Below are 24,552 nucleotides of genomic sequence, written 5' to 3'. Positions count from 1 at the left end.
CGTTCTTACTTGTATTGTCAATCCACGCCTGGATCGATCCCATGTCAAATATGTTGTTGTCGGTGATGTCTCCCCCTTCATTAAAACGGGTTGCTAAATTACTACTGAAGTTTTTCGAAAAATGGAGGAATCCCCAGACTTTGTTTTCTGACACTGCATACTGGCCGTCTTCTGAATTGGAATATTCAACCTGCAATGTGAAAAAAAAATATAATATACAGTGTGATTCACTAAGCATGCTCATTTTTTCATTTATCCAAATTCTGATTTTTGGAATTCTTAAATATACCTACCTCAAGAATCAATAAACATATTATTTTTGAGATATTTTGTACTACCTACTTATATGTCTCTTCCGTAAGTCTAACCCTACTTGTCCAGTAGCGATACAAACTTCTGAATTTACTTTTATAATTTAACCTTTTTTTTTACTTTAACCTATTTAGTGGATAACTTTTTTTAAATTGAATCTACCTAATTCTAAATTCAAATGAGTGGTTTTTCAGTTATTAAAATGTTTATATTCAAGATAATAGTTCCTAAAAATGGTTTTACAACAATAAAAATAGATGTAATATACTAATATCGGATTTATTATTTATTCTATTTTTTGAACAATATTTTTATAAATTATAAATATTGATGGATTAATATAAAATTATAAAACATTTTCAAATTACAAATAATCTTCAAAATCCATTATAATATTCCTGTTATCTCTAGTATTATAGTATACAAAGTTAAATAACTCAAAACTACTCGTTAGAATTTTTGATTTCAATATTTTAGAAACATTATTCACTAGGTAAATACTTTACAGTATAGAAAAGAGAGATTGTCATTTTAAAAACAGAAGTTTGCATCCCCACATGATACTCCTGTGAATTTCTTGAGATTTCTTGTACTATTCCTACTCCTTAAGTAGGTATAGTAGAAGAAATCTCGAGAACTTGAAAATATAATATAATTTTTTAAGTAACTATATTTAAAAATTCCAAAAAACATATTTTAGATCACCCTGTATATACTATATTATATAATTATACTAATTCGACACTCAAATTGCTTATAGGTTAATCTAATATTATGCATTTATTTTTTCCAAGATATATTAACGATTTTACAAACTCGTATAAAAGATACTATAATATATACATACACCAGTAAAACAAAAATCTGTTTTTCTTAAATTCAGCTCAAATATGACTTGGGACAATTATAAACAGTAAAGTTGTACCTAAATTTTAATATACAATTGTCACATCCAAAATGTTAAAAAAACGTGAAGACAACATAGTTCAAAATAGGTATATGTTGTGTATTCGAAGGTCCCGTAAAATTATGTTAAAAAACGAAACGTAGAAATATCTATTACATTATACATTTCGGCATTGAACTGAGATAATATTATGTGATTGTAATTTAGAGTGTCGCTTTGCCGTTTACCGTGTCGATATTTAATTTTTATCTCGAATATACGTGCGCCGAATTTATTCTGGTTAATCGTCGTTGACATTTTTATTCGCCAAATAATTATGACCAATAAGTATTATTTTTTTTATTATAACGTTTCGAAGTTCGTCAATATCAGGCTGACATCTCACATTTCTGTAATTTGATACGGACCATGTTTTAGTAACACACTCGATTACTTTTCGACGCGTTATGATAATAATATATTAGTATGCATGTTAGGATGTACCGGAAAAAGGTTTTAAAATTATTGTAAATATTATTTGTGTTTTGGTATTATTAATTACTCGATGATCCTCCACGATTTTGCCCTTGGATTTAGCCATCCTTAAACTCCGTTAAATGTATACTGCACAGCTTTTTGACAAAATATAAAATACCTACAGGTCTAAAATGAAATCCAATTATAATAACTAATTTATATTCTTTAACAATATGGAAATAATATATAATATATACATATTACACAAAAAAAAAGGTTATTTGGTCAATTGGAAAATGAACAATTTTAAACTGCGTAGGTGGTACGCGGATATAATAAGGTTGAGAATCGCTACATTAGTGCGATAGACATATGACTGTGAATCGATTACACACAAACGTTTCCTTTAATTACCTAGGTATATAGATGCATGTAATCATGTTCGAGTGCAGGCAATCGCGTATTGTTAATTATTATTACTTATTATTTTTCAACCAGATATATTATTAGTAATGCACCTGTGCAGTTATAGAATAATAATAATTACCAGAGTGACAGCGAAACGGTAGTGACGACCGATGTAAATGTCGTGGGACAAGATCTATACATATAGAATTTTCTTTATAGATCTTGACGGTCAAGGTGCTGCCCTTGCGATCAATATAATTAAAAAACTGTAGGAATACAAATAGAAACTATGTTTGAAATTTATAGCCAGTTAAAAATAAAATACCTAATAACATGAGTTCTACAAGTTGAAATGCCAGAAAAGTTTAGGAAAATATTGTCAAAGACCATTAAAGAAAATACTATCGACAAATAAAAGAATAATAAATTAATAAACTTCCAAGCTACCTGAACTTTCAGAAAATTAAAAAACTCAACCTTAAAATAATTTATAAGTATGTATAAAAAAAATAGACGAAATAAACAAACCGTGATTTTAAATCAAAACAATGTTTAGTAATACATTTAGCTATAATAATATGACCAATGAATACGGACTAACTAAATCCAAGGGTCAAATCCTATTGCAACTTCGGTTGTAAGACAAAAACATTTTTATGAGCATATATTTTCCTAGTCAAGGGAAACTAACGTGTAGCATGCATTTTGTTTTAACTTTTCAAACACTCGCAAATACATAACTTTTTGAACTCGACATTTAAACCGAAGACCCGCGTTCCCTCTAAAGTCACACAAAGTGCGTAGATCAAAACACGTTCAAACTCAAAATCTGTGTAAACAATAATGAAAATATCTGTTTGTAAATATTACCAATTCGAAAGTCTTTTCTTTTAATCTTTCCAATACCAGGCAACTGACCGGCACACCTCCGTCCAAAAAACAATTTTTCGTCTGCATCAACGAACACGTACCCGTTTGACTCACAGGCTCATCGTTTAATATACCTAATGTCAAATGTTTCGGATCATGGCCACAAGCGATGTTGAATAATACTGTCTGTATCAGTGGTAAGAAGATCACAAATAGAGTAAACCTTTATAAACAGTACAATAAAACAAAATATCGGATGAAGAAGTTAATATGAAGTAGTATAAAAATATTATATAGAGGGTTATTCTGCGACTATGCTCGCCCCATTTTCCTCTATAACAATGAAATTGTTCAAATTCTAATTTTTTGAATTTTTAGATACACCCAAAGAGCATATTTTCAAATTTTTAAATTTTTTTGTACTACATACTTAAAGAGTGGCGATTCAAACTTTTGTTTTTCAAATAAAAACCCTTCTTTCTTACTGTAAATTATTAAGTGTATACATTTTTTGTAAATGTTGATATACCTTAGGCTAATTAAAAATTTAAACGAGTACTTTTTTAGTTATTCAATTTTTTAGATTCTGAGCGAAGCGATGAATGTATTGATTCTACAATGATGTGTGTTTTTTTTTTATTTTTTTTTTTATTTTTGTGTCTGTCATCACCTTTTAGGACAGTAAAAGTGCTTGGATTTTCTTCAATAGTAACTTTTCTGATAGGAAAGTGAATCTAGTTGGTACTATGGGGGGTCAAAAGTAAAAATTTCCCAGTAGTTTTCACAAGCGACGTGAAAAACAAAAGAAAAATTAAGGAAAAACGGGAATTTTTACGCAAAATCTGTTTTCGAGAAAATCGATTTTGGTTTTTGGTGTAACTCTAAAACAAATGACCGTAGGGACATGAAATTTTGACTGAATGTTTATATTAGCATTTTCTATACACCATAAAATTTACAAAATATTTTGACTCTTTTTGAGCTGTTTACGGCCATTGTCAGTTTTCAATTTTTTTAGTTTTTTTTTCTATAAATATTAATAAAATTTTATCTGTTGATTAAAAAAGCTTGAAAAATTAATAGAAGGCTCCTAGGTTATTGTTTCAAAGGCAGATGAAAAAAATTAAAAATCTTTAGTCACAGTTTTTAATTATAAGCATTTAAAGTTCAAATTTTGACAAAATACGGAAAAATCACGAAAAATAGCAAATTATTTTGAGTTGAGAATTCATAAAAATTTTTCTTTTTAAATCTAAGATTTGAAAATGTAATATAAGATTACTCATAAGTTTGTCTACCTTTATCAAAAAAAAAAATGTCTAGAAGAAACTTAAATTAAATTTTTATGAGCGTCTGAAATTTATATTTTTACAACATTTGATATTTACTCGATTTCTCATGTAACAATTTTCTTATTTTATTGTAATTAAAAAACGAATGACTGTAGATACTTGAAAATTTCACTGAATATTCATATTAGCATTTTCTATACACCATAAAATGTTGAAAATATTTTGTCTCTTTATGTCCGTACATTGTCAGTTTTTAATTTTTTTAGTTTTTTTTTTCTATAAATATCAATAAATTTTTATTTGTTGTGTAAAAAAGCGTGAAAATTTAATATAAGGCTCCTGATATATCGTTCTAATAGCAGTTGAAAAATATTAAAAATACATAGGCACAATTTTTTTTTATAAGCATTTAAAGTTCAAATTTTGACAACATTTATCAAATTTATAATTTATTAATTATTTTGTGGTTAAAAATGTATAAAATGTTTAACTTTTATGGCTAAAGATTGAAAATTTAAAACAAGGCTCCGAGTAAATAGGTTATATATAAATTACTTTATTCACAATAATATCATCAAATATACTTGGTAAAATCATAGGCTGACTGACCGTTTTCGCTCAGAATCGTTTTTCTTATACAATGATATTATATCATTGAATTCAAATTTAACACCATCCATTACAGTGACTCACTTGTAACCTACTGTACAGCAGAGTGACATCCACTTATCCACCTTTTTTACTATGAATAATGTATAGTCTTTAAAAATGGCTTTACAACAATTTAAAATAGATGTAATATTGAATTTAGCATTTATTTCACTTGGATCATTTTTACTAATCATTAATGGTTATAGATTAATATTATTCACTAAAATTATCAAATCTCCGTAGCCTCATATCTCCCAAACCCATATTATCAGGTACCTAATAACCTTAGTGCAGAAACTTAAATAATTAAAAACCTAGTTGTTCGAATTTTGATTTTGGTTCGTCTAATTGAAAAACAGAAGTTTGTATCTCTCCAGAACACTCCTTATAAGTACCTAGTACATACATTTTTGACAATTTGAAAATTTTACCTTAAATAGTATACCTATTAAAAAATTCCAAAAATCAAATTTTGAAATACTACATTATTGAAGAAAAAAGGGAGTTGCATGCTTGGTGAATCACTCTACATTAATAATAAAATATTATAATATTGTACTCACGGTATGTTTCTTCTCAACAGGTAAATGTTCTTACACACCTGAGCTTTGAAACGACCAAATGTGAATAATGTGTTGTTTAACAACGGCGGTGGAGGCAAATCTCGAGCGTAAGAAAACCTTCTTGTAGGCTGTAGGATAAACACGAAAAATTAAATAGAAAATATTAAATCGCCACGATAATGAAGTTATATAGATTATTATATGTACCGATTATATAATTATTATTATACCTACGTCAACTGAATAAAAATAATACTACATTAGTTTATGTGAAGTGAGTGTCGCCTTTCAATAATCGATTGTAAACATAAATTAAAATAAAAGGTAAGTATTTAGGGAAAATTTTTAAATACATTAAACATTATTATAACCTATGTATAGCATATTATACTATACATAATAGTGCTGGTCATAAACGTTATATATACCTACTATTTATTTAAAAAATAATAGGTATATTATATTATGATATATACTGAACATTAATAAGTAGCACATAACATGATATGATACAATTATTGGCAATAAAGGGTTAATGATTGTTTAAAAAAAATGCTTGGGCATAAAAAAAATAAAACAAGCAAGTGACAATGGTACCTATATATAAGTATCAAACATTGATTATTATACCCATATGGCCATATTTACTTATCACACAGGGAAAATCGTTTTATATAATATTTATATTATTTAAAAAAAAACTGTATTATTCCGTACTTGTTTTACTGGTATTTTGAAACTGTTTGTCTTGGCCACTTGGTTTTGGCAAATCTTCAAAAATGCTTCCTCCAAATACGAACAATTGCACGAAGTCAATAGTTCTGTTGGCGTTGCTTCGGAAAGAAGAGTACCTTTTCTCATCAGACCGATCTATAAATAAAGTATATTTGTTGACATAATATCTTTGTTTATATATTACATTACATATACTAAAGAAAGTTGATAAAAACTTGTCTCACCATTTGTGACTGTTTTGCTTCTTCGATATAGTGCGTAGTGATTATCACTGTTTTACCTTCATTCGATGTCAGATCCAATAGAAGTTCCCAAATGCTAGAAATCCAAATTTCAGTTGGTACAGGTAAAATTTATTTTCACTTAATCTTTTATTTTAAAATAAAAAAATAGAATTAAAACTGACTTTCTAATTATAATTGTCACACTGTATAAATAGGTATAGTATAATATACAATATACATATTTCACAAAATGTATACAACATATTATATGATATAGGTACATAATATATGTTATGTATTAACCATTAGGTACCTATGTAGGTATTATATATTATCATGGGCGTAACTAGAATTTAATAGTTACATCAGGGCTAAAATCATAGAAAACCAAAGAAGTTAAAAATAAGCCAAAAGGGAAAAGCGCCCCTCTCGTAGGTTAGGTTAGGTAACTCGTGAAATGAACATCCACAATATTAAAATATTAATATTATATTGATACATATTATATACCTAATATAATAATTATCAAATATTTTATACATTGAAGTGTTGAATTTATTACAGTTTTTTTTTTATGTAAGGTGTGGTTTTAACCAGGAGGGGCTAACAAATTAAAACATATAGGGGGACTAAAAACGTCTAAGGGGGGGGGGGGGCTTAGCCCCATAGCTAAGACCTATTTTGTCACGCCGATGTGTGTTACTTATGGTTAGAGAGCATAAACTTTGTACAGTGTACATTTTGTATTACCTATTATACTAATGTAAATATGTAGCTTTATTAAACGCAGATTTAATTACCTTTGGCTAATTAAAGGATCCAGGCCAACTGTAGGTTCATCTAAAATCAACAGTTTTGGGTCATGGAGCATCGCTACTGCAAGAGACACTCTTCTTTGTTGACCACCACTTTGTAAAAAATCAAATTGATCACAAAATCGTTACATTAATTTGTAACATTAATCGTGAACCACGTTTTTCAAATTTCCTACTACTTACCTAATCTCATTTAGACTCAGACTGTACGATGGCAATTTCAAGAGCTCCTTTAGTTCTCGGCCTCTTGTTTCGATAACATCATTTGACAAATTAAATATGTAACCATAATACGTGAACGTTTCCTTTATGGATAATTCATTGTGCAATGCCAATTCCTTTAGAAATACAGATGGAGGTATGTAATATTAATAAATAAAAATAATTTTCGATAAGATGATTTAGTGGCATTACTTGCGGCATATATCCAATGTCGGATATGTGTTTGCCTTTGAGTTTGATCTCTCCGGAATCTAAATGTAAACGTCCGACAATACAGCTCAATAGAGTCGTTTTTCCACAGCCACTGGGTCCCAGTAGCCCGTATCTGAAAATTAACAACAGGTACAAGTTAAGTTTTGTCCGAATGAATGGTTTTCTCTAATAAATTCTGAATTTGATAAATAATATAAATTATGATATAGTCATATAGATACAAATTTCATCATTACAATTCATTATGTGTTAAACTACAATCGCTTTGATAGTTTCGTATTTCCCTTACGTCGTATAAAACGAAAAATTTTATTGGATACGTTTAAAGTAATATAAATCGTTTGGTGTGACATTTGTGAATAATAAACTTGATGACGAATAGTTTTTAACCACATTTGTTATTACTATAATTTTATATTTTGTTGATCGACTTCGTCAAAATGATTATTTTTAACTGTAATATTACTGTATAATATTCGTCTACAATGATTATTTTTATTTAAAATGTAATTATTGACTAATGTTTTATACTGAATACAATAATATGATATTATTGTATTCTATATCAATATCTATATCAATTTGGCTATTGCCAGAGGCGTGTTTAACGAGGGGCAAAGAAGGGCATTTGCCCCGGTGGCAAAATTTGAAAATATTTCATAGGCGGCATTCGCCCAGACAGCAAATGTTTGACTAAAAATATTATTATAACATTATAACAATATTATTCGTGATTATAATGTTATTATAATATTATCATTTCAAAATTCTGTCTGAGCGCATACAAATTTTTCATACATTTTTTGGTTTTTTCGTAATAAATTAATTTTTTCATCAGTGATTAAATGTGTTATAAATTTAATGTTAAAAGGTTTAAGTATTTTATGAAATATATTTTTAATAATAATAAAACTTATTTACTTATACCTATATGGCTATACATAGATCTTATTCGAATGATTACAATATTAACACAATAAACACAGTCGAGACTCGACGGACGAGGATATTACACACGTACAGTTATTGTAGTAAATAGAAATAATATGTATCAACACTGTAAACTACAAATAGTTGATAGTTCTCCTTAATAATATTAATGATATTATCATACATTAATATCTATGATAGGTATTAGGCACAGATATATACTAATACTAGATAGCAGTCTTCGAATACACACCACAAAATAAACTGAAACGCGACGCCATATGCAAAGAAGACAACTCGATAAACAAACGTTATCAATATAAATACATATAACATATTAATATTATAGATTTATTATTTTATTATTATTGTTATTATTATTTAAAAATTAGAGCTTACCTATATTTTGTTATTTCTCAGTTCTCTGTTTTATAATTCAATAATTTGTTTTATATTATTAAACAGATCCATTAATTAATACTACCTATGTGGCTGTGAAGTATCTAGTATGTATGTATATTAATATACATCAATTTGGGGTTTAACTAAATCGTAATGTTTTATGAATTATGAAACAAGGAAACATCGTAAAAAATACTAAAATATAAATTGCAGGTACTACATTATTATAATTACCTATATTATCAACAAAACTTATAAAATAGTAGGTAATTAAAAAAAAGGTAGGTACATAATATTATTACAAAATTGTACAGTTAGCAAAAAAACGTAGAGTAGGTAGTAGTATGCATATGACTATTGATTATAAAAAAGAATAGTTTTCGTTAATTTTTGACGTTTACTCATAGGGTTTAACAAGTCTGATGAAAACTGTTTACCATAGGAATGTAAGCGAACACTTAAAAATTGTTTAACAAGCAAAGTTATGAAAACTAATTTATGCGGTCTTTCTAAAATACCAACATTTTCACAACTTAAATCTTTAAATATAGAATGGTCCAAAACAAATTTGTTAACAACATGACTAATAATTTTTTTGTCTAAATTTTTTATATTGATACTTGAAATATAGTTTGTATGATATAAGAAACTAATTTCAGATTCTTTAATTATTCTATATACACAATTAGATGTTATAACCAAACCACCTTGATTTTTTAGGAGAAAAAACTGTTTGTGTCTGAGTGGTAAACTATAATTATGTTAATTTATATATTCTATAAACTATGTTATGCAGGAATTGCAATCGATAATTTTACAATCTTTTTAACAATAAGATTAGGTCAAATAAAATAATGATAAATATTAATGTTTATTATTAATTTATTTTTAAAAATTGTTTACATATAAGTATATGACAGAATTATCACTATATTATTATAGTTCTCATTAGTAAGTGGGTTGTAGACAGTTGGTTGTAATGCTGTCAAGTGTACAAGTGTAATTTTATTTTATATTTGAAAATAATGTCTTCAAAAAAAGTAAAATTAGATGGCGCTGAATATAAAAAAGAGCAAAAGTAAAACTGTCAAAAATAGAAGAGTTAAAACGAAAAATTACAAAATTACAAACTTTTTTTACTCCATCAGCGGTAAGTATTTACCTATGTCTTATACGAATAATTATTATGAATTAGTTATGAGGCAGCAAAATATGTGTGCTTCCGGCGGCATTATTACACCTTAACACGGCACTGGATATTGCACATTCGAAGGCTAATTGTAAGACCAATACTGATTTTCATGACTTGATATCCAATTTTCAATTTTAGTTGACATAGTAAAACCAGGAAATAGATAAAAACCTCGTGGAGATTTGATTGTTACACTACGGGTTACGATCAAAAGACCACCGACAATTTAATTATTATAAATTATAATATGATAGTATGCAATCATTAAAATAATTGTTAACAAATCGATTAAAAATAATTACAATATTATGATTGCTATAAAATGCACGGAGGAGTGCTAAATATTTATTAGTTAATGAATACAGTTACCTATCAATGTAAAAGCGGGCGCGATTCCTATTTTTATGTACATTATGGGCATTTTATAATTCTACGTAATCATAGGTGAACCACTCTGCACTCGTACCATAATATCAACCCAAACTTCGATAATGTAATGAAAAATATTAGTACAATAATAAAATTGTCAAATGCATACCCAATAATTTTTATTGTTTAGAATATTTTAATATAATACGACTTACGTTTCAGTAACAAGCCAAGACGTTCAACTACGAAATAGTAATTATTAGATTGCAACATACACGTGAAAAAGTAAAAACAAATTTATAAGTTTAATACCTACCAATCATTAGCCATTATAGTTGGATAAAAATTATTTTTATGTTTTTACTTTTATAAATAAATAATATATAGATATCTACTTAATAATTATTAATTACTAGTTACTACCAAAGTTGTTGTCCTATCATATAACAATAATATTTGTATTACAATTGCAATCATCTGGCGGTAGTACTTTGGTAAAAATAATACTTCGAAATAGCATAATATTAAAGGTAGACGTTTAAAAAAAATGTTTCGTACATTATAATAATATATTTGTCATCTATGACATGATAACTATTATTAACTCACGCAGCTCCGAAGAAGCTTTTATTTATCGGTATATCGAACTATCTATATTCAATATTATGTATGTTTATACATTATTAAAATAATAAACATATTAGGCAATATAGATTTTTATCTAATACATAATTTTATTTTAATAAATATTATACTATTCAACTATTGATTGCTTTCAAAGTTCGTGGTACAGTGGTCAGTGGTAGCGGTGGTACACTGCAGGTACTTAGCTTAAGAAGACCAGCACAGATATTGCAACAGTCAATTGATGTCTTTTAAAACGCTTGAAATAATTATTTTTAAAGATTAAGCACCCACCCAAACATTGACTAATACTAACAAAAAAAATTTCTAACCAATAATTAGGTAGGTATGAAATTTGTCATGGACAAAATCAACTTTCGGTACCTCTTAAATCGATAATACAATGTTATTGTACTATACATATAACTATATAAGGTTGGGCAAGATACTCAAAAAAAAATATCGTAGCGGTAGCGGTAATCGGTAGCAGATTCATATTTTATGAGACCGAAAATTTCAGTTTAGTGCTTATCTATGTAGGTATAACTGTAGATAAATATTATAGATAGGTAATTATTATAAATAGCTGGTAATTTAATTTAGTGTTTTACTGTAGTGTATGGAGTTTTGAGTGTCCTGCAAATCAAATTCAATTTTGTTGGTACTATTATTCAGAACAAATGTCTATAATAATAGTATCTTGTATCTTTTTGGCAAAAAAAAGATACATGATACTAGTACAAAATGTATTATGATACATGATACTTAATACTTCAAAATAATGTATCACAATTTAAGATACAATTGTGTCTTTGATACTGCCCAATCCTGTATACAAGACTGCTGGGTTAAGCCCCTGACATGATATAACAGTAGGTACATACATAAATAATCAATAAATGTATAATTAATAAATAAATATGTAATTAATAAATAGGTAAAAATCTTTTCTAAATTCCGACTAATATAATATAATACAATATAACAGAAGATACAATATTATACATTACACAGAACTAAAAAATCATTTTTATAATCATAAAACTTTTAGAACACCGGAAAACTAAGAGGCTGTCGGTGCGACTACAGCTTTCAGAATAGCTGTAGCTGAATTTCAAAATCAAATAAAACGTGCATTGAAATGTTCTTGTCATCAATAATTTTAAACGTGTGGAAAACATTTAGGGAAGCTATGTACGTATCAATTTCGAGCTCAGGGTTTTATTTTAGTGCATTCACTGTGGGGATAACAACATACTTGCCTAATAAAACATTGTCCCTCACATTCTCAGTGGGCAGTCAAAATTGTTTTTAAGCAAGCCACCCTCCCAAAATTAATAAAAATTAGGTACCAAATTATTTATCAGCAAATAGTTTATTGATTATTACGGTAACTTATATATAAAACATTATAAAACATCACTACAAGAAATTCAAACTTAAACCTATAATTATTGGCTTATGCCTAATAATGCATCAAAGTATTTGGGCTCTCACCTCTATAAAACAGTCAGTCCCTGACTCAGGACTCCTTCTTTTATGTATACAGAAGATAATATGATAATAATATATTTATATACCTATTTATTGTTAATGTATAATACGTGTTCAAGCACATAAATCTCAATTCATCTGTGTTCATGGTCGAAATAGATCCGCCTATACTTATATTTATTCTATTAATTGTAAAAATGGTCCAAGTACAATAAATACTAGATTCAATGTTACATCTATTTTAGATTTCATTAAAACCATTTTTAAGGACTATTATCTTTAAAATAAATATTTTAATAACTCAGAAAATACTCGTCCTATAGGTACTATTCGCTCTTATTGCTGCACGCATAGGTATTATAGCTATTGAGTATAGCTGCAAGTTCGTTGGTTTAAGGAATTACATGTTGGTATCAACTAATATTAGGTTATTAAATCTTGACATTTTTGTTAAAATGTTCTAGTTAGGTACCAATAGAGAACGCACCTTATATAGAAAAGGCGCACTTTCGACGCTAAATCGTTTCTTCTGCAGCGTGTGGTCTATTCCCATCTAGTGCCGGTCACGCGACTACGTGAGTATTAGGTAAGTATAGGTTATATATAGGGTTACATATAGGTTACCCTGCATATAGCCATATAGGGTTGACAGTATTTAACTCGGATACTAGTATTGCGTTAGAAGAATCTGTATACCGAAAAAACCGTCGATGGCGTCGACCCATCCTAACCCATCCTAGTATACGGTTAACCTACCGTTCAACCGTGGCATTCCGGTACCTATACCAAAATAACCGTCCACCCTAGATATCTGTACACGGGTACTTACATTTTCCCGGTTGGAATAGTCAGGTTCAAGTCTTTGAGTATGGCCGTCTGACCGTACTGCTTGTACGCGCTCCTCACGACCACCGCCGACGAGGGGCGGGGCACGACCGCGGTCTGCTGCAGATTTTCGGCCGGAGCTTCGTCACGCGTCACCACTGACGCGGTCATGTTGGTCACGGTGTGGTACACGAACAGAGTTCAAAAGTCTTACACACGCGTATAACCGGTCACGAGATGTAGGGAAAATATCTCTGGAAAAATGTAAGTTGGTACCGCAGAACACCGTCGCAGACGAACGTTTATTTCGGGGTATTACTATTGTTATTGGCGAGTGCGACGACGATATCGCACTTTGAACGGTCGGTAAAATAATACAATAATTATGACATGGACGGCGCGAACGCAAAAACAGTAATAACGCGAATAATTGTCGACTGTTGTGTGTGGCGCATATTGCCACTGTTGCAGTTGTCGTGGACTGTCTCTAATTGCAGCCGTCGTCGGCACTTTGGGCGACGACCGACCGTGGCGCGCGAAATCGGCTTGCCCCCTCGACGGTAAGTTTTTTTTTTTCGTACGTCACGTCTGTTGTACCAATACCACTCTACACGCACAATTCGATCATTATATTATTATTTATTATGTGTGTGTGTGTGTGTGTGTGTGTGTGTGTGTGTGTGTGTTGTATACGATATCCTGCGCCACGTACCGGCCAGGACGTGATCGAAATAGGTATAATAATAATATGGATGTGTACTTATAAATCGCCACACGAAGAATGTCCGTTTGTCGTTTGCGAATTTTTTATTCGTTCCAATCGACGCGACGCGTAACGCGTACCTACCTATATACCTAACCTGTGGTATATCGTACATAATATTATGATATTATGTACAACGACGTGTAGGCATATCGTAACATGTACATGTAAGTAAACCCAAAGCTATAAGCAACATTTCAAATTATTCTATTTTAAAATTCAAAATCATTAGAAATGATAGGTATAGACTATATAGACTTAATAAATTTCAAATCAAATCAAATTATGCATTAACAGTTAAAGTTAATATTATTTTTAAAGATAAGTCGTACACCCTTGATAGTCACATAAATATACAAAAAGTTATTCCCTAATTATAATATTATGTTTATTTAAAATCTTGGAAAACATAACACGGAAAAAAAGGTTATAATAATCCTAAAAATGACGATTTATTTCAAATTTTGCCAAGCTCTGGGTGTAGCTTTAATATTTATGCCGCAGTGTCACAGTTACGTATCTTGGAGTAATTTTTTTTTTGTGAAGAATGAACAAAATATAGTAAATATTTTTTACCTTTCGTGTCTATAATCATGATAGCGTGGGAGGAGGTGACACCCGTCTTCATTTCGAATAATTTGCCAATTATAAATCTATACGTGTAAACATTATATAACAAATAAACTGTAAAGCGCACAACTGACAAACACACTTATCTGTCTATTCCTTCGCCGTGTTTTCTAATTAATTAATTAATTACCACCCACGTTTACATCGTCAGATCACCAATCAGGAATACTGTACCTAGTACATATAGTACCTATAATACCTATTACCTAGAGGGTACCTTTTAGAGGGTATCTGCCCGACTTGTTGTGTCAATGCGCAACTGTTGTCTATACCTTACAAATTTATAACACATCTATCCAATTTGGGTTACGCAGAAGTAAGTAAAGTATACAACCAGATACCAATATTCTGTTTGGTATATTAGAGTAAATTTATATTGACTTATTATCAATCTACAAAATGGTAGAATTTAAAGTAAGGAATTTATAGCCTATAACATTTTTCAATTTTTTCACTACATGCTACTAATTATATTTTTGTACCCTCTACCCTTCACGAAACAATATTTTTATTAGGTACAATAAATAATACCTAATTCATTTTTTTTCGTTTTCATTTTTATTTAATAGTATAATATACTTCCTCTATCATCTAATATTGTATATACCTGCCTGTTTTAATATAGTGATTTCTAATATCAATGCAATTTGTATATACTTCTGAGTCAATAAATGTAGATAATTAATATAACAATAATTGTACATACTACATACATATTTAATACATACAAAATCAAATAGCCAATTTTAAATATGTTAAGTGCTTTTGTTTAAAAGGAAAACAAATGTATTTATCTTTAACAAACATTCTATGCTAATTGTACTACGAAGTCCAACATTGAAAACAATATAATTTTTAATTTATTATTTATTATGTATTAATTAATTATTCAAAACAAAAAATATATTATTACATCTATAATTTATTTATTTGGCACGCGAAGGCAATTGATTAGTACAAACTAGTTATGGTACTTACATATTATAGTAAAGTAGAAAACCCAAATTATAACATTATTGCGTAACTGCATAATACATTTTCATATTGTAATAGGACTCACAGTTCGTTTATTTCATATTTGAAATAAATAATAATATTATTTTGTAGACTGTAGTAAGCCCAATCATAGCAATATTAGATTACATAGTTGGAAATATTAAGGTTAAATGTAAAAAGGTTAAAACACATTGTTTTCCGGCAATTACCAATCATCACAACCACCGTCTCAACTGAACTGATAAACGTGATGCGTCGTTAATAATTAATAATGCGTGAATCCGTGCAAACGGCTCACTAAAAATATATACCGGGTAATCTTTAAACTTAAGACATTATCGATTTATGTTGATACAATTTTGAATATGTTAACACTACTTAATAAAACTTTCAGCAATTTGTATTTATCTTAAATTTAATAATATGAAACAAACTTATCTCATCATTTCGTACTATTATAGTTTCTAATAAATTATATTAATTAATTGTATATATTAATAATTGTAATGTAAAAGTAAATAACTCTCTGCCTTCAACACAAGTTTTGCTTTGATTATTGTTTATTATTTTGCATGTATTTTATATATTGTTTAATAAATTGTTCTTATTTGAAAAAAAACAATGACCTACTCAGTATGGTGAGGTACCTACTATCGTATCCCTTACAGTAGAACGAGTTCCCACTTTTTTATGTGACCGCGTACCTACGTTTACTGATTACAACAAAACTTTGGAAAAAATCGTTTTTCTTGTATTAAATTTATTTTTACTTTGCATTTTACAGCATCAATATCAATACATAAACTATTTGATGACATTGGTGTTTTAATAATATTTTATGCAGTGGTGATGGCGTTTCATTATTCTGTTCAGACGTATTTATGTTGCAATATAATTCGATCTGCTTATGTCGTTTTGTATGACTTTCACTCATTTATTGTGTGCATTTCAGTACAGTTTTACATTTTATTATTGAAAATGATGTAAACGGACTAGATAGGTATTTATTTTAATTTTTATGATTACTCTAATTGTTTTCCGTTATATGTCACTTATACACAATACAAGTACATTGTATTTGGTGCTTTACACATTTTAAAATAATAGACAAAATGTGTAGTAGTATTATACCTAATCAAGTTTCTTAAGTGTTTAATATTAAGTACATATTTCCAATTAAATATAATTGTTACTAATTTTATCCTAAAATCTTTATTATGACATTGAATTCTTGCTAGAATCAATTTATCGCAAGACCTCAAATACTATAAGGTTGAAACAGATTTATTTGATTTATCAAAATTTTTTCCAACTTTGACCCAATATAGATAATCTAAGGAGTTACGATGTCTGCACTTAAAAAGTACCTAGTTAATATTTTGAGTAATGACTTATGACTAACGATAAACTATTTACTCTTAACTAGTGTTGGACCTAGGATTTCTTATGGGGGGTGCAAAGGGGCCATAACTCATTTGCGCACAATTTACGAACAATAGAAACCTTTTTTCAAAGAAATTTAATCACGTACATACCCTGCGTATCTCTACATTTTCAAATTGATCATTACCGATGGTGGAAAATTATTACACTCATACAACATTTTCATTCACCCTTTATAAGGCTTAGGGCTTTTTGTTTAATCATATTCTGGTTATAACCTGGTGGGTTTAAAAATGTTTCCTGATCTATTTAATTTAGCATAGTTTCCTTAGCAGGCCACTATTCACAATTTTAACGATTAAAAAAAAATGTTAATTACAATTACAATCACTTTTACAATATTAAGTCACTAATATAATTGTAAGTACATAGGTACCTATTTAATATTTATTGGTACGTGTTTGATTGAGATTAAACCTTGTCTACACGACTCGGGTACTTAGCGAGCGCCGAGCATAAAAATCACGATTATAACGTTACTGATAGATGACAACTGAAAGGAAACCATGATTGAAAGTAATTGCTATGTTTTACAGTTTAAGAGTATACGGTCCTGTCTCGTGTAGTAGTGTGGGACCCGCCTAAAACACCTAAAACTATGCACCTATACAAGCTAGTTTTTATTGTTCACAATATTGTGAGCAAACGAGTTGTTGGAAGACGTAATAATTTTAAAAAAATGTGTGCAAATAAGTAACCGCCTGCTAAGGTTAAGGTCTCATATTCAGTATACTCCATCCTAATGGCAAAACTTTTTTTTAGTCCATTAAATAAATGTGCTTAATATTCAAAAGGTTGCAACTAAATTTTTATTTTTATGGAACCAATTTTGTTTAAAAATTTCCTCAGCTAACTGAAAATACATGTTGTGAAGAGTATTTGTTTTCCAGGAAGCAACATGTTAAGGGGGTGATATAACACCCTAGCATCTCCCTCTGGATCCGTGCCTGTTCATAACTACAAAATAAATTAATTTAATACATTAACGCAATCATTTAAAACGTTAAGTCTACGAAACTATTAGTACAGCTAAGAATAAAACGACAGGTAGACCTTTGCCACCTTAGATATAATGAAAGTAAACATTTAAGATGGTATACAGTTTATCTGAGTAATATAACAAATGGTGCTCTTATCCAATATGAATAATATAATATACAAAAATAATTATAAAAAAAAAACTTTAATGATATAATATATTCACATGTTTTCAATTAATTTCAATAATTAGTATTTTTATTCATTTTAATGAGCTATAATCTTAAACGAGTTGTACCTACGAGTAAAATATAATTATTTTTTATCAATTTACACCTAAGTAGTATAATAAATCATTATATTATCTACTTATTATTATGAACTATTATTAATATTGACTCTTGTGTACGGCAACTATAGATGTTGTATATTATTACACAAGTTTTTTTAATAACATTAATTTAAAATAATATATTATCACTATAGGTGAAGCTAACTTTTTGTTCTGGAAGTGATGAACTTATTTCACATATATTTAACCAACTATACCTACCTAAATAATGTTTTATTTAATAAACATAGTTTTATAGAAATGTAAAAATTATGTTCAACAAATTATTAAAAATCACCTTAAAACAATACAAGTATTCATTTATCACTTTTAGGGAATTCTCTACAAGCTCTCTTTTTTAGTCAAAAATCTTGAAAATTTAGTACATTGTTATAAGAATTAACTTAAAAGTTATTATAAGTTCTTCTTATAGCAATTACAATTTTTTTTCAACCGTTTAATTCTAATTACCAACAACCAACAACCAGACCCTCTGCCATTTTTGGTTCTGCCTATATTATGCATATCCATTATCCAGTGGTGCTGTATGTCACCTAAGACCATAGTGTCACTTTTAATGAAGGGGCCCTAATTTAAGTTTGTTACGCCTTACGCTTATTGCTGTGAACAAAATTTGAGATGGTCGACAAATTGTCGATTGGAAAAAATGAGGTAATATTAACAAATTTAACAAATGTATTGTATAGAATAATATTTCGATAACACATGACATGTTGACCCTAGATAGCAATTATTAGATAATATACAAAAATATATTCGTATTTTTCTACAATATATGCCCAATATATTATGCTTTATTGTTACTAACGTATTAGTAGGTACCAGGTACCTGGTACCTATAATAGTCCGTATTTTGTGAAATTTGTTGCATACATTAAAATATTATGATTTTGATATTTGTTATCAAGTAGGTAGGTACCTACAGAAATAAGCTATAATTAGTTGGACCGGGGCCCTTGCATTATGTGGGCCCCAGTGATTGACGCTCCCCCCCCCCCCCCCCACAGTAGTTGCGCCACTGCGAATATCACTTTTAAAAATAATAACTAACCTAAAGTTTACGTACCTATATAGATACGAATAATATAGTAATTTGGGTAACGGATGTTTATGTAAATGCTTATATTTATTAGAATGAACTATATGAATACTGATAGAAAATATGTTTGGTTTAAATAGTTCTTGTACTAAAATAACACCATTCTTATTTTAGATGGCTCGAATAGTTGCACATTGTTCACTTTTTTAAAAACCGTTTTGAAAATATTTAATTTATTAGTGCATAATATATTATTTATATTTGTTGCACATATTTAGAAATTTAAATTTGTCAGATTACCTTCATTTTTAAATAAAAACAAGTACTTAACAACTTCCTAGCGTATGCTTAAGTAGACTAAATTCGTTCTTCAATTAATATGGATACAATATTAAAATACCTTTTATCAACCAGAGACAATAATAATTTATAAATAAATTAGTCAATATTTGAATGTAGACATGTAGTTAAAGGTTTGCAACTTTTTATATTCACTTTATAATTAATGTGGGTAGACTGAGAATGTTTCTCTAGAAGATTTAGCATGTTATTACTGTGGAGACAACGAAATAATAAAATAAGTTTTTTTAATACTGTTTTTCCCATAATAATATAAATAGATTGTTTTAAATTGAATTACACTTTAAGTGCATTTTTAAAATCACGTTTGAGGGTTTTTTGTGCGTGTAAAGCCGTTTCCTATATTGTATTTGTATAAGTCAATGTGAACAGGATTCAGCCACGAACCAATAAATAATTACACATAAATATGGGTTAATCCGGTTCCGTTTTTATTCTCTATACCCATAAATAGAAAAAAAAAATTACCTATAATACAAATATTATATTCATTGAAACACATTTAACCCGCACACCACGATAAAACGGGTTATTTAAATCAAAATAACAATTCTTGCTTTATAATGTTATGTTATGTCAGCTGTATAGTGTATAACGGAAGATTTGCGGGTATAATAAAAAAATCAAATGTTATTAGTTTTACAAAAAAAAAAAATGATTAATAATTAAATAGGACTAGGATTTTGTAGAAAAAAATGTGATATGTGATTGAAAGATAATAATTCTTATAATATGCAAATGCGTTTCACATCATTCCAAAAAGACATTGAAGTAAACTTTATTTTTTCCCATCATGTCCTTTTTTGTTATTTATTTTCACGATTTTTACGAAAATTTTACCGAAATCTATAATATAATTTCATGACATTAGCGTATTACCAACATATTGTTACCATACATTATTAATAAGTAAAAAATTGTATAAATAGGCGACGGCTGTTAAAAAAGTTATCTTAATGCCGGAATTATAGTGTAGGTTATCTACAAATAATCTACATAACTTCAATAGGTAACGTTTATAGTAATATAGCACTACATTAAACATTAATGTAGACTGTAGCTCAAACCTTGTTTAAAAAATTTAGTTCATAAGAAATATTCAAACATGTATTCCCATAATATCAATTGAAAGATAATTTTCAATGTATAAAAATATATTAGCACACAATAGGCTAAGTTTTGAGTAAAATCTATGGTAGTGGAATGTATTTTTTATTAGTACTTATTTAATTTTTGAATTTTTTAAGCTTAAATTGAATAATTAATGCTTTTATTGCTTTTTGCAATTTATAAAAAACATTTTTTTATCGATTTACTTTGTTATAAATTCCAAGCTCTACTATAATCATTAATAATAAATATATATTAATTAAAAATATGAAATTTAAATTTTAGACCTCTAATCGCCTGAATAAAATTGCAGGATTTTTATTTGACAGTTTTTAATTTTGAAAATGGAAGTTGATTAATAATATGTTTACTAAGTTGATAAAATAAACTCAAATAAAACATGTCTTAGGTACCTATATGTTTAAAACATGATTTAATCGAGTTTAAAACAAAATATGTAATTTATTATGTACAATTAATGTGTAAGTACACTGTACTTACAAAAAAAATCAATTCATTTCTATTTCATTCTAATCTATTTATCTATTATAATTTAAATAATAAATATGAGTTGCTGGTAGGTTATATGCTCATAAATTATATTTTTCTGTTTTAAACAACTGTTTTTCTTGTTGTTTAAATCATTTGTTTTAAACTTTTAAACAAAACTATGTTTGATTAATTTAGATCAAGTGTTTAAAACAAAATGTGCTAAACATCTAAATTCTGGTTTTTTACTTATATTATTTCCATAAGCAGTTTTGGAAAAATTATTAACCACTACGATTGAAATATAGTGAATTTGTTAGGTAAGTACCTACCTAGATGAATCAAAATTTGTCTAACCTATTTAGTCCTAAAGTCAGACTTGAAAAAAGTGACTATAGTATACATAATATTATTATACTATCAACAACTACCTATACATTATCTAGATATCGACCGCGGTATATCAATATCTTCTGTTTGCTATTGGGAAGACAGATTAACACTGGGAGCGCTGTCGACGCCTATCGTACTGATGGTTAGGCGGGTCTCCCCCCTACGTGGAGTCGGGAGATTGTATGTATTTTCCCGACATTTCACATATATTTTCCTTTAAGTAATATGTATTTGAATGTATTTGATAATATTAGTAGAAATTGTACTTACCAACGTATACAGTAAGGTATAAAAGCGTATACAGTTTCGATACCAAAATTAATTTATTATAATAAGTAAAATAACCAATATAAAACTATATCTTAACAACCCGAATTGGAAGGTACAAATTGTTTCCACCAGAGCGCGTTTTGTTAATCTGTTTCCCCAATAATATGTGAGTAATTCAGTAATAATTGTCCTGTGCCGTTGTGGATGGAAATGCATCGATAAGACGGCAAATAAATAAATTCATGCAGGAAATACAATTTCCAGTTTAAACTCACAAACGCTTATATGTTTGTTTACTTGTCACACACTGATAATCACCTATTGATCACCACTATTATAATAACGTCATACAAATTTGACTAAATATTTCGCCTTATTCCTTATATTTGTGTGTGAGAGTGCAAAATCTATTTAACTGTATTATAATTTGTAAGTGAAAAATTTTTAGAACAATACTACAAACGCTGCACCAATTAAACAGTATCATCCTCGGTCGTTATAATATATAAAATACGAATACCTATTAGGTCGTGTTTGTGGAGTTAATACACAATGATAGATATTATGGCCATATCGGTTATAGGTTAGCGGAAGTCATAACACTCAACGGGCAACGATTCATTTAAATTTACTGATATAATATTTATGTAATACCGGGTGATCCGTTTAAATTATTAACATTGTTGAAAATATTTTTTTACATAATTTCAAGTTGTTAAAAAATTATTTTTTCTATTTTCTGTCGTTATGTTTTTTATTTATTTTTTAAGCTTAAGTACATGAGAACCTCACAAAATGTTGGTCCACTATTATACTCCACTCACCTAAATTTTTAATACTCATGTATAACTAATAATCTACTTTCTACAATTTTTTGTTTTTAGATCGAAATACTCCGCTGCTTTAAATATTAAATAATAAAAAATATGTGTTCACATAAAAAATGTTGATGGTAAACTATAAATGATACCGGTCAAAAAATAGTAAAAATGTCATTTTTTTTTTCCAAAAACATTGTTTTGTAATAACTTAAAATTACGTATAAGATATATTTTCAAAAACGTTATCGTTTTTTTTTTTTTAACAATGAGAGTTTCTAAGTTAAGTGGATCACACCATATATATTATCAATGGTAGAGGGTGATTAATAAAAATCGTATCTATAAAATAAAACTAAAATCCGTAAACCAACGTTTTAGACATTTGTAACGACCGTCATACAATTTACAATTTGAATACTTACATAATATTGTATAATTACGTCTTACATAAAACGTCCACAGAACTCAGTAAGAAGGTGTTTTTAATTTTTCCTGAATTTTTTAGAGGGATGCAGCCATCATGCAGGTACTTCATCACCGCCCCCTGGCTACGCTACTACAATTACGTCATTAATCGTTAACTGTTTTGTAGTAATTTTCATTAAATCTATTACACTTTTCTACTGATCGGGACGTCTACGTGACTCCGTCCTGCCGAAGCAGCTTATAATAGCTTATTATATTCGTCTAAAATATGAGCTGTACGCGATTATCGTTGGACCGCACTTCAGCTGACTTAGTTGTCTTGTAACAACAATTTATTTTAACGGAATAGAGTAAAAAAATATTTGAACATTTATCTATTTACCTATAGGTACCTATGTGTTGCTATATTGTACCTAATACTATTATATGTGCAATATTTGGAAATAAAATATGCAACAAACGTACCCATATACCTATGTGTACGGTGCCCTGAAAATGGAACGGTACAAAAAGATACACGTGAATCGTGATAGACATATTATGCGACCGTAAAATCAACGCCGAGTTAGTCCTATGTATCCTTAATTGCAATAATACCAATCACCTTATTAACATTTTTTTCCAATTTAATCGCTTATGTACATGGTTAATTCAATGAAATATTATACAATATGGCGATTGACATGGTTCGGGAACACTGTGAATATCGAATTATTGTTTCATCGTACAAATAATATGTCATAAATTTACTGGCATTTACTGGCCGATAACTTGTACAATAGAGTATCACAATATTCGACAGCGCTCATCCTTGAGGTCACCTTGAAAAGGGCCTAGCGCGTTTCATATTGTTATAATATATTATTATAGCTGCATTATAAGTTATAACCATCATGATTCTTACCTATATAATATATTACATATGCATATATTATATTATGTTTCTTTAAAATCAATTTAAGATAACGTCATGTTCAA

The 24,552-nt window shown here is 28.6% G+C and overlaps 1 protein-coding gene across 2 annotated transcripts in view; it reads right to left on the bottom strand.

The window, feature by feature from the left end:
• LOC132936082 (ABC transporter G family member 23-like) overlaps window positions 1-24,552 on the bottom strand; it is a 70,006-nt gene that overhangs the window by 11,893 nt on the left and 33,561 nt on the right. Inside the window, exons 1-9 of one of the 2 annotated variants that reach the window (XM_061002761.1) lie at window positions 13,509-14,012; window positions 7,648-7,780; window positions 7,417-7,571; window positions 7,219-7,326; window positions 6,419-6,512; window positions 6,177-6,329; window positions 5,460-5,587; window positions 2,954-3,176; window positions 10-190 (exon numbers count right to left, since the gene is read on the bottom strand). In XM_061002761.1, the coding sequence (XP_060858744.1) occupies window positions 10-190; window positions 2,954-3,176; window positions 5,460-5,587; window positions 6,177-6,329; window positions 6,419-6,512; window positions 7,219-7,326; window positions 7,417-7,571; window positions 7,648-7,780; window positions 13,509-13,675 (1,342 nt within the window). In that variant the 5' untranslated portion in view covers window positions 13,676-14,012. Of the gene's footprint in view, window positions 1-9; window positions 191-2,953; window positions 3,177-5,459; window positions 5,588-6,176; window positions 6,330-6,418; window positions 6,513-7,218; window positions 7,327-7,416; window positions 7,572-7,647; window positions 7,781-13,508; window positions 14,013-24,552 lie in introns of those variants that run through there. The other variant, XM_061002762.1, reaches the window with a different exon arrangement.

The sequence above is a fragment of the Metopolophium dirhodum genome, chromosome 1 (assembly GCF_019925205.1).
Source record: "Metopolophium dirhodum isolate CAU chromosome 1, ASM1992520v1, whole genome shotgun sequence".
Lineage (NCBI taxonomy): Eukaryota > Metazoa > Arthropoda > Insecta > Hemiptera > Aphididae > Metopolophium > Metopolophium dirhodum.
The sequence above is the reverse complement of the archived record's forward strand: the minus strand, read 5'-3'. Positions and strand labels throughout refer to the sequence as shown.